This window comes from Phoenix dactylifera, unplaced genomic scaffold (assembly GCF_009389715.1).
Source record: "Phoenix dactylifera cultivar Barhee BC4 unplaced genomic scaffold, palm_55x_up_171113_PBpolish2nd_filt_p 000160F, whole genome shotgun sequence".
Lineage (NCBI taxonomy): Eukaryota > Viridiplantae > Streptophyta > Magnoliopsida > Arecales > Arecaceae > Phoenix > Phoenix dactylifera.
The window spans coordinates 418,169-434,510 of NW_024067704.1; the positions used below are offsets into that span (position 1 = coordinate 418,169).

At 37.0% G+C, this 16,342-nt stretch overlaps 1 protein-coding gene across 1 annotated transcript in view; it reads left to right on the forward strand.

Moving 5' to 3' along the window:
• LOC103696367 overlaps positions 1-16,140 on the forward strand; it is a 28,435-nt gene extending 12,295 nt beyond the window's left edge. Inside the window, exons 5-6 of the mRNA XM_008777962.4 lie at positions 9,638-9,732; positions 14,881-16,140. Of these exons, the coding sequence (XP_008776184.2) occupies positions 9,638-9,732; positions 14,881-15,518 (733 nt within the window). The 3' untranslated portion in view covers positions 15,519-16,140. The remainder of the gene's footprint in view (positions 1-9,637; positions 9,733-14,880) is intronic.
• The last annotated feature ends 202 nt before the right edge of the window (positions 16,141-16,342 follow it).

The window sequence follows — 16,342 nt, forward strand, 5'->3', positions numbered from 1 at the left end:
TCATCCTACTGTTAGGGGAACTGAGATAGTTTCCATTAATCAAAATGTCAACGATTAATGTTTTACTAGTCAATAATGCTGCATCTTATTAACCTATTGTACTGTTAAAAGCAAACTCTTGAGCAGTGCATGAGGCTCCGCTTATGGGTTATTTGGCTCTATAGCATATGCATTGCCTGTGCCAACTCTCGTCACATATATGTAAGCTTACATTGTGCCAATATTTAAAAGCTTTATAGAAATTTACCATTATTGCTACTAGATTATTTGTGGTCAACTAAAACCTCATGATTGAGTTACTAGATGATATACATCTACTTTTAATATTTGTATTAGGGAACTTCCCCATAGATACTTTGTGAGGACCCATACGGGCGTGTGTTTAGTTTCACATTGGCTATTCTTATTAGAGATCTTGGGTACTTATATATGACCAAGGAACTCAAATAATATCTTCTCGGCTAGCTTTTTTGGGTAAGGTCCTCGGTTGTTACAAAGGGTATCAGAGCGGAACTTGCCCATGGCTCATATGGATTAGGGGACAATGCAGTATAGACCCATTGAGGTTGGCTGCAGGTTGATCATGGTGTTTGTGATTGGATTTGGACCCTTAGCCTAGCGAAGAATGCCAGAGATTAAAATGGAGAGAGTATGTGAAGACCTGTGTATGTTTAGTCTCACATCGACTGTTTGCCAAGGAGATCTTGGGTATGCATACAAGGCAAATGAACCCAAATAACATCTTCTTAGCTAGCCTTTTTGGGTGAGTTGCTGTATATAATTGTTCAAAATTTTTATAGATTGCAGTCTGAAAATCCAAGTAAGACATCTAAAATTAATGATTAATTGTCTAAGTGAAGCTTACTGCAAACTCTATTATTTGTTATCAGTAGTTCCTGTTACTTTTCATAAGTGATATTTGATGGACACATTTATTTGGATTATAGGTTCCATTCTTTATAGAATTGATTAAGTTTTTGAAATTCCAACTTGTGAACAACCATTGTTGTTCAAGGTACTTTTTCCTTGATTCTTTGTCAACAATACTATCTTATTATAAGATGAGTTAACTCTACTATTTTTCATAAGCAAGGAAGAAAGGACATAAATTCTTTCACAATGAACAAGGGCTTGATGCCTTGACTTGTTTCTAACTTGATACATGCTTGTTTCTATTGTACCTAGAATCACTCTGAAGGTTCTCACACCCACTTTGCATCAAACAAAGCGATGCAACACAAGGCATAGCCAACAATACTAGGACTAGTTGGACCATGCCAAGCTTCCCAGGAGGCAGTTGATTCGTGGGCAGAGAATTCGACAAACAAATATTTGATTTTATTTCCAACTCATGAGTAAGCATGTGAGCAAATGAGATTCAAAGTTTTTTGCTGTATTTTCCTATAAATTTTTCATCGGAGTATGTATGAAATTTTAGCTAGGTTGCTGTATTTGTAGTTGCATAATGCTAGCGTGTTTTCTTGTTATTAGGTCCTATTTCTAGTATGATTTCGTACAGGGTATAATGAACAAAGTAGGGGTCATGTCATTGTATGAAGGGGCGGCTTTTGACATAATAATACAGCTTTTGGAGAGAACTTCACCAAGGGAAGGGTTCTTCACTCTAGGTTACCTTCAATTTGCATGCTGATCTTGGAATTTCAATTCCAGTGATTGAATCACCTTCACTCTTCACATTGTCTCACGAAGGAAAATTTATATGACCAGAAGAAAACCAATTTCATTCATCAATGCTATACCATCCTAAGGAGGGGGCAGCCACTTATTTATTGATAGCTTAAAAGTGGCATATGACAAAATAACTCCTCCATTAGGATAGAACTGCAGGCTAGCCCTTACTTCATGCCAGTTTAACCTCTATTGGCCAAGTAAGGTGACTAGTAGGACAAGTAAACTTTAAGCATATAATGTTCCTTGTTTCTCAAGGTAGTGATTTTATGGCCATGTGATATGACTTGCTGGCCAAGTAAGACTAAAATAAAATAAATGTTGTTTGCCACTCAGGCAATTGACCTAATGGATAGAAAATGTAAGGAAAATGATGAAAATTACACGGAACCAACTCAATTAAGTTCATGCTAGTGGGCTCAAGTGACTCAATTAACTAAAGCAGTCAAATAATAATTAAGCTCTTGATTAATGCCATTCTAAAACTTGGGTTTGATGATTGCATCATTTTGACTTTCATTATCCTAAATATGCGTGAACCTTTGTTACTATTATATTAATATCTCAAGTTTCATTTTCTCCTCTAACGGGCATCAAAATTGGATCACTTTTTTACTATGGTGCCTAACTATAGATTGCCACCTTGTCTCTTGTCCTTTCTCTGTAGTTTCTTGTTTCTTTCTTAATTCTCTACATGGTCGGCGAAACCGTCCCGAATCGGATGGTTCTGGCTGTTCCGAGCTGTACCGGCGGCCCATCGATATGGTTCTGGCAACGGAAACGAAAATCCTTGCCGAAGGCAGAGAAGGAGAAGGAAAGAGAGGAAAACAGAGAGCGAGTAGGGGAGGGAGGGAGGCTGATGGAGGCCAGCGCCGGGGTAGAAAAAGGAAGCCGCGGCCGTTCTCCTGTTTCATTCGAAACAGGTGTCAGCCGCTTTTTTAATTTTTCGATTTTTAAGTGAAGTCAACAAATTGCTTGCCGACTTCACTTAAAAATTACAAATATTTTAATTTTGCGATTTTTAGGTGAAGTCGGCAAGCAATTTGCTGACTTCACTTGAAACACGCGAAATTAAAAAAATGGTCGATCTCTGCTTCAAACGAAACAAGGGAACAGCCGCGGCTTCCCCTTTCTGCCCTAGCGTTGGCCTCTATTGGCCTCCCTCCCTCCCCCACTCTCTTTTTCTCTCTCGTTTTCCCTCTCCCTCGCCTCTTCTACTGTGTTGGTACGGGCTTGGCACGATGCGGCGTGGGCCCATATCGACTCATCCCCACTCTCTTTTTCTCTCTCGTTTTCCCTCTCCCTCGCCTCTTCTACTGTGTTGGTACGGGCTTGGCACGATGCGGCGTGGGCCCATATCGACTCGTCCCACCAGAGAACCGGTTTGGTGCCCGGTACCGGTTTATAATAGAAATATCCTTGTACCTGTACCCATCTTGTCGAAAATCAGATCCTTATTTTGGAGAGGAACGTATCGAAAACTCAAATCTCTATCGGCTTCATATCCTTATTGAATATTGCAGCTAGAAGCCAAATGAAGCATGATTTAAATTATGGCTGATGTTTACATTCAAATGTGCAATCAATTTCCATATTTTATTTTCTTTTCTTTGTTTTATTTTTCAGTTTTTACCAGTTTTGTATGTTGATGTATTTCTCATCTCCTTTGTATCTCCAGTTTATTATTTATTTTTTATATTTTATCTTTATGTTTTTAGTTTATATGTTTTATTCTTTACTGTGTAATAAGTTCAGTTTATTATATCTTGTGATATGTCTTTGTGATTTTTTTTTTTGCGTGTTGTGGTCTTACTGTTTTAGTTTTACCATATCTTTTATTTTTCTATTACATTTTTACTTTTATATACTATTTTGACACCAATTTTTATGTTGATTTGTTACTTCATTTTCATATGTTTCATTTTATTTATTTATTTTTTTTCCAACATGCATCATACGTATCAATTTCCTAATCCAATTAAATTAAGGTGCCCAAAATGATTAAGATCATGCTTTTTTTTAAATTTCTTATTAAGACCCTTAATGGGCCAGTTGTTTTGAAATTTACGAGATGTCACAACATGGGGTCTAACGAGATGCTTTGGCTGCTACTTTTCTTGAAGTTGGAATCTTCTTTGGATGATTTGTTGGTGGCAAGTAGGTTTCACTCTTCATTTTGTAATTCAACTTATATTATCTATAAAGGTTCGCCGTACCAACATACCGGTGGGCTCGACTGGTAAGGGCGTCGTTTTTTTTTGGAGAGTTTCTCACTTTTGGATCTTTTTTTAATGTTTCTATGTTTAGGTTTAAGGTTTAAACTAGATGTATCTTATTACTTTCAAATAATTCAAAACTTGAGATAAAGAACATAAAATATCTTCAAATTAAGATACAATCAATTACATACATTTAAAGCACTCTCGGATATCTAAAATTGGGTCGAGTAGTGATGCTTCTCATCGATATTTGGATCATTAGCATAATAAGGAGGCAGATCAACCCATCCCTCTAACGAAGCAGCATTGCAGTCTTGTATGCTCAATTTTTGAGGAATGCGCGTCGGGTTATAAGAACTCTTGGATCTTTTGCTGAAGCTATAGCTCTAAGAGATGTCCTGTTGTTGATAATATGGCTGTGGAGGGGCCCATCCGAATATGCCGACAGCAAAATCCGACCCGTAAGACCCTTTAGACTGTGCAAGGTAGTAGCCACCAGAAGATGACTCCAATGCACCATATCCATAGGCTGCCTGAGGCCACGGATAATAGGAAGACTCGGAACTTGATACATTTATGAATCCTACTCCACATGCGAGATCATCTGCAGCTGCATCCTGTCTTCATGAACGATCTCAAGGAGTCCGTCTTCGATATGCAATGGTATCCGACCAGAGTCTATCAGATGGGCTATTGTGGTCCCTATCTTGTGTAACATGTGTAAATTGGAACTCACCGGTGTATCTAATACCTGCCTCCGGCTGTCTCATATTAGTACCATACTGTTCTCCACTCTCTCCATGGCTAGTAGATCCATCATCACCAGAACCTTCATCGCTGCTGTTTCAGGTCTCATCGACACTCTCCATTGGAGCCTTTTTCTTTTCTTTTCTCGTTTGCTGGGAATGACGCCCTCCTGACTAAGTCGACTGGGTACCAGAGCATCCTCGTCCGAGCATCTCTCGATCATCTCTCTGAGAGGGTGTGTCGTACCAATTATGTGGTGACTGGCTCCTCTTTGGCTGCGGCTTATCAGTTGTAGAAGTGCGTAGAATGTTGCGCTCAACCCATTGCTGTGGATCGATCCTAACCTCGCTGGCTATGAAGCCGGCTGGTCGTGGAGGCAATCCTGGCTCATCAAGCTTAGGCTCCTGCTGCTGGCCCATAAACCAGCTGAGCATAGGATTATCATCATCATCCGTGAAAGTCCTTTAGATGGAATTTGCATACTTGAGCCCTCCTTCCTTCTGAGAGCATTTTAGCCTCAATCGTAGATTGTAGTGTACATAAACAAGGTTGTTGAGGCGCTTTTGTGTCAAACGGTTTCTCTGTTTGCTGTGGATGAGGGCGAAAGTGGACCAGTTGTGCTCACAGCTACTCGAGGAGACTGTGTGGAAGAGGATCCGGATAGCTATCCGCTTAAGATTTTTCACGGATCCGCCAAAATGAATCCATCATTCAGCTGCAAAAATATTGAAGATAAGTACATATATGATGGCCTTATAGTTGAAGATAATTCAGCTACAAAAATGCCTTGCTGATTTGTATTGTACCTGAATTCATAGTTGTTTTGTTTACGACAGCTGGCCGCTGTCCAAAGCTGTAGCTACCTTTCTAAATAATTTGGTCTGTGAAAAAGAAGCGTGTTGTACTATGTTAATAATAGAAGATCCGATATACTTATACATGCTACTAAATCATAGTTAGTTTTTCTATGCATGATGCGGCGACTTCTAGATCAGGCTCCATCTTGTAAATAACATTACGCAGAGCATCCAGAAGTTCATTATCCATACCAATTCGATTCTCGTACTGAAACCGGGGATTCAGATAGTATGCTGCACATAGGCGAGACTGTCTTAAAATAATTATACAAATACATCCATCAGTATAATTATCAATGTTATCGTTTACCTGCTAGATGCAATTTCCTATCCATTTGGGCTTTCCACCACCGCTCAATGATGTTGATGTACTTCTGGGCATGGGTTGGATTTGCCTCCATGATCTGAGCCTTTGCCTTCTCCATCATGGGATACAGGAAGCCCATTTGGGGATACCTCTTGCTATCCCCGACCCGCATTACTTTATATAATGGTTTGATAGCTTTGACTATTGCAGTGGCCCGCTGCCAGAATGACTATGGTGGAATAGCCCCATACTCGAAAAAATGCAATCATGATCCTCTTGCAGATAGTCTTGGCTCGTGGGTGCATATGTAACTAGTCAACCTTTGAATTGATCCACAAGAAGCAAAGAAACCATTTGACCCGGAAGAGACCAAATTCATTGTTTATGTGAACTACGACCTACATCTAAGATACCAATATGGCTAGGAAGGAAGCCATGGCATATAGGGAGACTTAGAGGTGGTAGACATGGTATTGATTTGGTTGATGAGGTTGTGTGTTGATTAGGAATCTTGGATATATCAGGATTCCCCTGGTACACAAGATCATCATGCTATACCAAATCATATCCTCCCATGGCTAGTTATGACCCATATGGATATGTGGGCTTGGAGTCTCCATGTTCGAGCAGGTACCATCCACTCTAGCCTTTGTCAGACCATGGATCAGACCTTGCTGAGTCTTTTTTTGGGTTTCTGCTGCTGTACCGGACAAGGCAGTTATATCAATATTGCTATTTGGTATAGATAGGCTACGAAGATCCTGTTTAGGCACGTTAATAAGGTTGAAGTAAAGTCCCAGGGCTCAACTATGAATGTAACCAGATAGTTATGAGGGACATTAACATTGGACTTGGAATTGAATAGCTGCATGTATGTTGCATTTCCAATTTTTGTTTAAGTGGTTTACATTTTCATATTATACTTAGTCAATTTAATATGTGTTATATAGTCTCACCCTCCTTTAGGCATGTAGCTTAAAAAATTGAAGTATATTACATTTAGACATTGCTCACAAAAACCTATTTTTAACTCAAAACTAATTAAAGGAACCTTAAAACCTTGAAAGCAAAAAAAGTTTTTGTTTTTTGGTTATTGGTAGGGTATTGGTGCGGTACCATACTGTTCTTTGATTGGTACGTAGTCTGGTACCAAGGCTATGAACCTTGATACATACATTCCGATTTTCACTTTGGCACTTACCTATGTGAATTGAATGGGTGTGGGAATGAGTTTGGTTCTGAAGTGGGGAAGTTGAGTTCTAAAAAAGAAAAAAAATAGTAATAGTAAGGAAGTCTATATGAAGCGGTTGTTGAAGCAAGATGCCAAACTGATGTTAGTGCAGGGGCAATGCTCTTTGGTAGAAAACTTTAGATACTAAGTTTCAAAGAAACATCATTCAATTTGAAGCTGTTCTTTATTAAAGTCAATTCCCAGGAGAGCCGTGTAGAGGAAGGTCTCTAACTCAAGTTGTTGCTTAAGATGAAGATACAAAATGGTTTCCCATGGAATTTCTTGGAATGCCTAGTATGTCACAATTATGACTTTTAGTAGAACTGGACTGATTAGTTGGTTCTATTTCAGGCTTTTATTTATGGTTCAATGAAGATGATTTCAAGTTCGTTGTGATTGGTTAAATAAAATGATAAAAGCAACTATCAGTTGAACCATGATGCATTCTTTTAAAAGGTTACAAATACAAGCAATTGGAGAAGACTGAAAGAACACAAGTCACAAACAAGTTGAGAGGGCTAAAATATTACAAACAACAAATACTTGAGAATCTAGTTATCTAATCTACTATAAAATAAAATGATAAAAGAGGCTTAAGGAACATTATTGGCATGGAAGTTATTAGAAGTGAGGTATAGATAGTTTTGGATCTCATGGTGGAGCGACTTATTGGTTAGGTTTCAGTATGCCAAAATGGTACACCACTAATCTTGGTTCACTGGCATGGACGATACATCTTTGTCGATATGGATAATATGGACTAATATGTGCAAGATATGGGGTGATATGCTGCACTGGCATTTCAAACTTTGGGTGTAGAGGATCCTTAGATAGTTTTCCTAGCGAAGGGTCTCAATCAAGGTCCAGAAAAGATAACCTTTTAAAAGGTTACAAATACAAGCAATTGGAGAAGACTGAAAGAACACAAATCACAAACAAGTTGAGAGGGCTAAAATATTACAAACAACAAATATTTGAGAATCTAGTTATCTAATCTACTATAAAATAAAAGGATAAAAGAGGCTTAAGAAGCATTATTGGCATGGAAGTTAGTAGAAGTAAGGTATAGACAAAGTTTTGGATCTAATGGTGGAGCGACTTATTGGTTGCGTTTCAGTATGCCAGAATGGTACACCACTAATCTTGGTTCACTGGCATGGACGATACATATTTGTCCATATGGATAATATGGAATAATCTATGCAAGATATAGGGTGATATGCTGCACTGGCATTTCAAACTTTGGGTGTAGAGGATCCTTAGATAGTTTTCCTAGTGAAGGGTCCCAATCAAGGTCCGAAAAAGATAAGCTCCGACCAGTTTTTCTCACTCCTAGCCATGATATTAACTATAATTCAACAGCACGGGTCCATTTCTTGCTTGGTTTGTAATTGTATGGACCGGTCTAGCTTATATATTGAATCGAACCTTGGTTTTGTACCTTACTAGTAGAGTACAGTATGGTTAGTGGTACATATTGGTACAGACTTGTTCTCTCCATGCATAACCTATTTTGGTAATTGTCTCCATTCATGACTTCCCTTGGAACCATCTTCATGCATAACTTTCATAATTATTTTTATGCATAACTTCCCAAATGCTTGACAAAATTTGTCTGTTTTAAATCAAGGTATGCCATCTTGGTATTGGGTCCCGTACTGGTTTCACGCTATCACTGTATTGGTATGGTATGGTACGGGCTGGTTCGTTATACCGAGTGTCAGTACACTCTATACCATGTATCGATACCGAATTGGATGGTACAATATATTTTGTATTGTCCGGTTCAGTTCGGTACGACATACCATGGTTTACATCAAGGTATGCCGTACCGGTATCCGGTACGGGTGGCGTATCAACACTCGGTATGCCAAAAAAATTCTGTACCGTACTATATCCATACTGTACTAGTGTGGCACTGGTGCGGGGTTCGGTACCGAGATGGCGAACCTTGGTTTAAATAACTTACTCTATGAGTTGGCCAGCTTATGATATAAATGGAAATTAACATGTTTAAACTCAGGACTCTGGTTGCAGATTTCCATAGGTAAGGACTGCTAACTTTCAGGAATTGGGATACTATGCCCTTTACTTTTCTGTAGATCTCCATGATGTATCTGACATGGATGCTATGAGTGCATGAATTTGGTTTTTACTGTTTCATGAGCTAATTCATGGAACTTTTGCAAGGAAATATAAGTAACTTTACTATAATTGCTAGAAGATATTTTTGTTGATCTGCTTAATGCTCCACAAGTGATGATGCTTGCTGTTTTTATTTTTCTCCATACTAATTGGTTCTTCATATATATAATTTTGCTCACTTGATTGAATTTGAATATGCACTTTGTATTGTTGAATGCTCTTTTAGCTTTTCTTCAAATGCATCTATTTGTTTCTCTTCTGCCACATTTGAAGTCAACGTAATCTTTTTTCCTTCTTCAAAAGTTTCTGTATTTGTTGGTTCTGCTCTGTCATACATTAAGATTTTTCTTTGTTGGTCACTGAGCAATCCTACCTTTAGTGTCAACTTTGCTATATATTTAATTTATCCCACTTTCTTGATCATCATTTATTTTTACTGCAGTCCATCAATACTTGTTAGTGATATCTTGTGGCAGTATGATGAATATCAGTCTCCCGCATCATCACATCATATCTTGAAGAGAAAAGAAACTCCTGGTAACATTTTTTCCATCTTTACTTTTACCATGGAGGAAACATTTCATTTGTTTGTCATTCGTATGATAGAGATTTGATGTGTGAAAGGAATGTTTTGTGCATACGTTTCTATATCATTTTCAAATCTTTCGGCTTGTTCTGATTCATTATCTCTGTAAGCCAGTTGACACGTAGATTCAACAGATTTTTCTGTATCATCTGATCATGATTAGTGGACTGGCTTTTGCATTGACACATTTAAAGAGCACCTAAATGAGGTGGTGTTCTGGCATTAGAAGATGCCTGGTCTGACAAATAATGTGGCGTAGTACAATTTAAATGGAAAACTTGGATTCGTCTGCTGACCCAAAGTAAATTGGATGGGGTATGCAAGTTGTATTTTGTAGTTGTGCGCCATTCTAGGGTATTTACCTCTTTGTAAAGTCTCTTACCAAGCTTAACTTGATGACACAGGTGAATGTGTATTGTAGAATTCAAAAGGAAATAAGACCTACCAAATTCTGTTTAGTGGATTGGACCTAATGTCCAAGTTACAAGTTCGGAACTGAGTCATCTTAGTGCACTAACCAAGAAGAACTTTTTCTCCTAAACAGTAATAGGGAAAGGGGTGTGGATACCATAGTTTCAGATCTAAGAATACTTGTGGATTTTACTGGTTAGTACTCGGATTGCTAGATGTTGTTGATTTGCAAAATTTGAACAAACAATGAACCAAAAGGAAGGTAAAGATGCTTTATGGCTGGGTTGTTGCCACATCCCTTCCCACCTTGTCTGATGCAGCAGGGACACTCGGCTTAGATTTTAGAATTCTGACTTTTTGAAGAGGGTAGAAAGCTGCATTTGGTGGTTTAGTTATTCCAGGTATTTGTTAAATTTGACATCAATGGGTTGAATATCTTTTATTAGGTGTTCCTACTACCAATACTAAAAGTGACACTTATTATCCTTTCCATCCAAACTATGTTTACTGTTCAATTCATGCCCGTAAGAACATATTAAATTCCTTATACATTGTTATTTCCTATAATTCTTATCCCACTAATGTTCTAAAATTTTGGTTCCACATGTTGCTATGCTGTTGCTTTCCTCTTCCCATGGTGCAGCTTATGAGGCTCAGTATTCACATCACCTTCTCATTTCTTGTTTAGTCCCTGCTTTTTCATCTAATCACTCGATTTCTTCTTCTATCTTATTTAGGCATTGCTCATGTTTAGGTTAACAAAACTAATCTTGTGATTTCCTCCCCTTTATATCATCAAAGAGTTCTTATAACCAGGCATTCTTAGTAGGCACGATGGTGGTTTTATTAACGTGAGTATGTGGTGACATTTTACTGATTATCTGGTTACACTAAGATAGAAGAGATTTAATTCTCCATGTCAGGTTTAAAAGATGATATTTATTCTACTAATCAGGCATTATCTAAAAATGACATTAATTATGTGATTATTATTCATCAAATATTGGCCTTTGTAGCAGCTACTTTTTTATTCATAGATACCAAGTCCATAGTTGAACTGGCCAGATAGTATCTGCAATTTCCTTCTTAATGGGAAATGGTGGATTGTAGAGGTAAAGTAATGGTGTCATTTGATTCACTCACTGTGCATATGCATGTATGTTGGTATGCTTGTATGTCTCTATATCTAAACTGATGGAGATTTAAATAGGTCAAATACCATTATGTAACAGTCATTTTAACGTGATAACAGCTCATCAATTTCTGGTGTTTAAATACCTTTTATGTGTGTGTGAATAGTGTAATGGGAACTAAACTGCAATCATGTCTATTATAATGTCATATGGTCATTATTTCAAGTCATGATCTGGGCTCTTCAGTGGTCAATTCACCAAATGAACCTTCAAGGATGGTGTTAATTATGCTGGTCTCTTATCATGGTTCCTACACAAGAATATGATTTTTTTTTCATTCTTGATGTGGAGCTTTTATTAATCGATCCATTTGATCTGTAATAAATTTAATCATAAAAATGGATTAAATTAGTTTCCTAAACTTGTATAACTATATGCCTGTTTCAGTTTGCATAAAAGAATTATTACGATAAATAATTTTTTAATTATAAAGTTTTTATCTTGCTATTCATTGCCTTGCTCTATGTGCATTTGCTCTTTGACTGAAGAAAACATTTGTTCTGTATCTAATGATTGATCACATCTTCCATATTACAGCCTCAACTAATTTTCCCCCGATATGTTCTCATCGATCCTAATTACAGCATTATGGCATTTTCAGGCAACGACTGTTATATTGTACACTAAAAAAGGGCACATACAGTTAACATTCCGTAAAATTAATAATAACAACTAATGCAAGGCAACAAGTTGTTGATTATCTTTTAGTTTCTTTTACTTTTCAATTGAAATAAATTATTGCATATACAAGTAGCGAGAAAAGATAAAGTTACCAAAATGAGTAGATTAACAAAATAAATTAAAATAAAAATGAAAAGATTTATATCAGAAAATAGAAAATAAAATGAAATATGAAAATACAAAATTGAAAATATAAAATATTAATTGAAATATGCAACTAATAATTTAAAAATAAAAATTATGAAATGAGATAGACTAATATATGAATTGAAACAAAAGCAAAAATAAAATATATTTAATAATTAGATCATTAATTACAAGCCCCAATAGAAAAACTAAAAACATAGAATAATATCTGCAATAAAAATATAAAAACTCAAAAAAATAAAAATAACAAATGAAATAATTAAATGAAACTAAAAATATAAAGTAAATGATAATAGCAATAAACTCGAAAATAAAGTAAAACATAAATAGAAGAAAACAAATCAAAAGTGTTTAGCATCTGATACAAAATAACAATATTTTGTATAAAATCTTATACAACCATTACCGCATTATTATGGAGTCAAAATTAATGAACTTTTTCAATATTTTAGTAATTGAATGATGCATATATTGTTACAACTAAGGTTCACCGGACCGACCGTACCGACGTACTGGTGAGCACCGGTACCGAACCGGAGACGCGCGCGCGGACGTAAAAAAAAAACCAAAAAAATAAAAAAAACAATGCGTCCGCGCGATTCCCTGCTGGGGAATCGGCCTCCGGTGCGGCGTCTGCGCGGGGAATCCCCCAAAAAAAAACACACTACGCGTGCGTCCGCGGACGTGCACGGACGCGTTAAATGCCCCTTTGTGGCGTTAAGTGGCCCACACAGGCTGGAGCCCGCAGGGGCGCTCTTCCCCGTGCACGGGGAAAACGCGTTTGGGCCGGTGCGAACTGGCCCGGTTCGCACTGGGACAAATACGGACCCAATCGGTTCTGGTCGGCTCAGCATTCCTTGGTTACAACATATAAAAATCTTGAGCCATAGCTCTTATTTAGCATGAGTATCACTTATTGTTGAATGTTACCTACTAAATTTGAAAGATATTTGCTTATGAATTTGATGAGAGTTGTTTTCCAAACGGCCACATTCTTGTTTAACTCCCATAAAATTTGTTTACTTCTACACAAGGTTCATAATCTTGGTACCGGATGCTATACTGGCACCATGTTGATGGAGTATCGGTATGCCTGATAACGGAGTTGGTTCGGTATATTTACCGAGTCTCAATTCAGTATTGGTATGGTATGGTATTGCCAGTATGGGCGGTATGCCTAATACAGAACGGTACTTATGGGTATGGAGAACCTTGCTTCTATATGATATTTATATAATCGTTTTGATTGTTTAATAAGATCTCATTTTTTTTCCAGCTGCACGTGCCGTGCACAAGCTAGCTTATATTAGTGCTTGTTAAACAGTGAGTTGAAAAATGTGTTAGGTGAGGTGAGTCAAGGGAAAAAATTACAAATTCTTCTTATATCTCTTCTTCAGTCTTCATACTCATGTAGTAATCCATTAAGATATGTTTTTATGCCAGTGCGTTTTCCTTTCCCATTTTACTATATAGCATCTCTTTCAGGTAGGCAACATTTATTATGTTGGTTAGATTATGCAACCATATAAAGTTAAAGAGGTATAAAGATGAGACGTAAGTTATTGGATGATTTTTTTTTTTTTTTTAAATGAATATTCGGCAACACTAAAGATAATAGCTATATTTTTTTTTCTTCCAGTCAACTCAGGCTTAAAACAGTGGTTCAGGATCTATTTCTTTTAATTTTGAGTTGATTTGCTAGTTAAGTTATGATATATTTTGATTGGGTAATGTATTTATGTTATTTATTTTCAAGTGATTTTGAATGATTCATAATTTGATGAACTCAGAAGCTGTGAGAGAATCAGTATCTGCTTTTTATGCAGCTAGTGAGTGGTAAGGCAAGATATAGCGTTAAGAAAGAGTTCAGCTGGAAAAATAAGGGATGGGTGGTCAGTATATGGGATACCATACAATAATTTATGCACGACAACTTTGAAAATTATGAATTGAGATAACAAAGATCTATATTTATTATTTAAGTGATAAGAAGGTATAGAAATTCACAAAATAAATTCATCTACGTACCAATGCAAGAAATCTAAAATTTGACAGCCTCAGAAGGCATTTTAAAAGGTTAGCAATTATATTTTCTTTATGATCATTGCACTTCTTCTAGTTTTGTTCTTTCTCTATTTCCTACGAGGCCTATTGGGAGGATAGGAAGAAAATTGGCCATCAAAACTTTTGAACTACCTGAACTTTTGTATTCCTAGGGCTGTTTTCCTGATGCAAGTCATGGTGCATTTATAGTTTCATGTTGTAATTTTCTTGAGAGACACATGATCTTGTACTTTTCGGTAACTGAAATGGCAAATGCATGATACAACAAAGTAGTGGAGTTTCCATCAAAAAGGAAAAAAGAAAAGGCAGTATTGGAGTTAATTCCTTTCATCTAGTAATATGGACTAGGAGATTTCCTTTTTCATTGTTTCCACAACATTCTGGATTGCAAAATTGTAATTTAGAAATAATTATGACCTTACCAGCAGAAGTTTTTATTTGAGATAATGCTCTTCTTGTAGGTGCTCTAAACAAAACAAAGTTTTTTTTGTTTTAACCTTTACTTCATTGCGGGTGTAGAGTTGAGTCAGATTCTTATATATTTTCTTTTTTCATGTTTAACCTAGCTGTTCTAATTTGTATTGTGTCACAATTTTCTTCTAGCTTCGAAGCTGATGCAGATTTCCTTGCCTTCAACACCGCTTGAAGAAAGAGAAGCTGCTTATCAAGCTGCTCGCGAACGGATCTTTTCTCTGAATGACTGTGATGAAAAGGATGTCCTTGCTCCAAGGTCTAGGAAAGTCCCAATGGTTGCTCGACGGATGATTGCACATGCACTTGGCCAGAAGATTTGTTCTACTCCTTCCAATCAGAAAACATCCGCTCAGGAATTTGAGGAAAATGAATCTACTGAAGGACCAACCAATGATGAAGGAAATGAGGATCAATTAGACTCAACTCTAGAATACAGTAAAGAAGCAACAGCATTTCCTAACAGTAAGTTGGGTACATCTGGAAGGAAGATATATGATAAGCCTGCAACCAAAAGCGGTAATTACAATTCTATCACCTCTATCGAGATGAAGGGGCATGACAAAGCAGTTAGCAGTGGTTCAACTAACAGAAATTCAGTAGCAAATACAAGCAATGGAAGAGTGGCTGACATTGGAAATTTGGAGAAAGAACAGATAGGTGCTGCCAAGAGAATTTTTGCTCATGCATTGGGTATACCATCTTCTAAAGGAAATAACAGTCTTACAGTGAAATCAAAAGCAAACGGACCTTTCAGAAGAGATATCTAGTTAATAATAGTCACTAATGCATCAAACTTTGTTGTTGGTCGGTCATACGAGACATGGAAGAGAAGTTTGCTGTCAGCCTATTATACCTGTGCAAAACATGTTCTGAATTTTTAGATGGTGCAGTTCTGAAGTAACCTGTTGAAGATCATGTGAAGAGATGTGATGAAACAACCACTTGGTTTGGAAAATTGTCTGGATACAAAATTTCAGGTATTTACATTCTTGGAGCTGGAAAGGTGGATTCAAATGAAGAGGAGCTAGAAGACACCACATGAAACTCTACTTAATTATACAATGCCGTTGGGTCTTGATTTTCCATGCATATGAGTGCCTCAGCTAAACTTCGATGCCAAGTTCTCTCTTATGTTTATCCAAGCTTGGGCCTAGTTTCAAACTCTGAATAGGAGCAGAAGATGCGAAGCAAGCCTTGGAGGGATGAAAAAGGGTATAAAAGTAGGGTGTCAATTGTGAAATGACTATGGTCATTCTATTGTAGGAAGTTTCTAAAATATGTTTACTTTAGTATGTAAAACTATGATGCTAAAATTTCATCTAGTAGTTCACCGCTTGACAGTTTTCTGGAAAGTAATCCATATTTTACTGGCAGTTTTATTGGTTGACTGAATATAAAGTAATGATATGTCTCTCTCTCACACACACACAGCACACATCTAGCTTTTATAAAGTAATGGTAGCTAATCCTTCCCACCCTAGTTCATCGTTTCCTTGATCCAGTAAAACAATGCAAAAATCTCCATGAAACCCTAGAAATTTCAAGAAGGGGAATCAAGATCTCTGACAATTGAATTATATGGAATCAACAA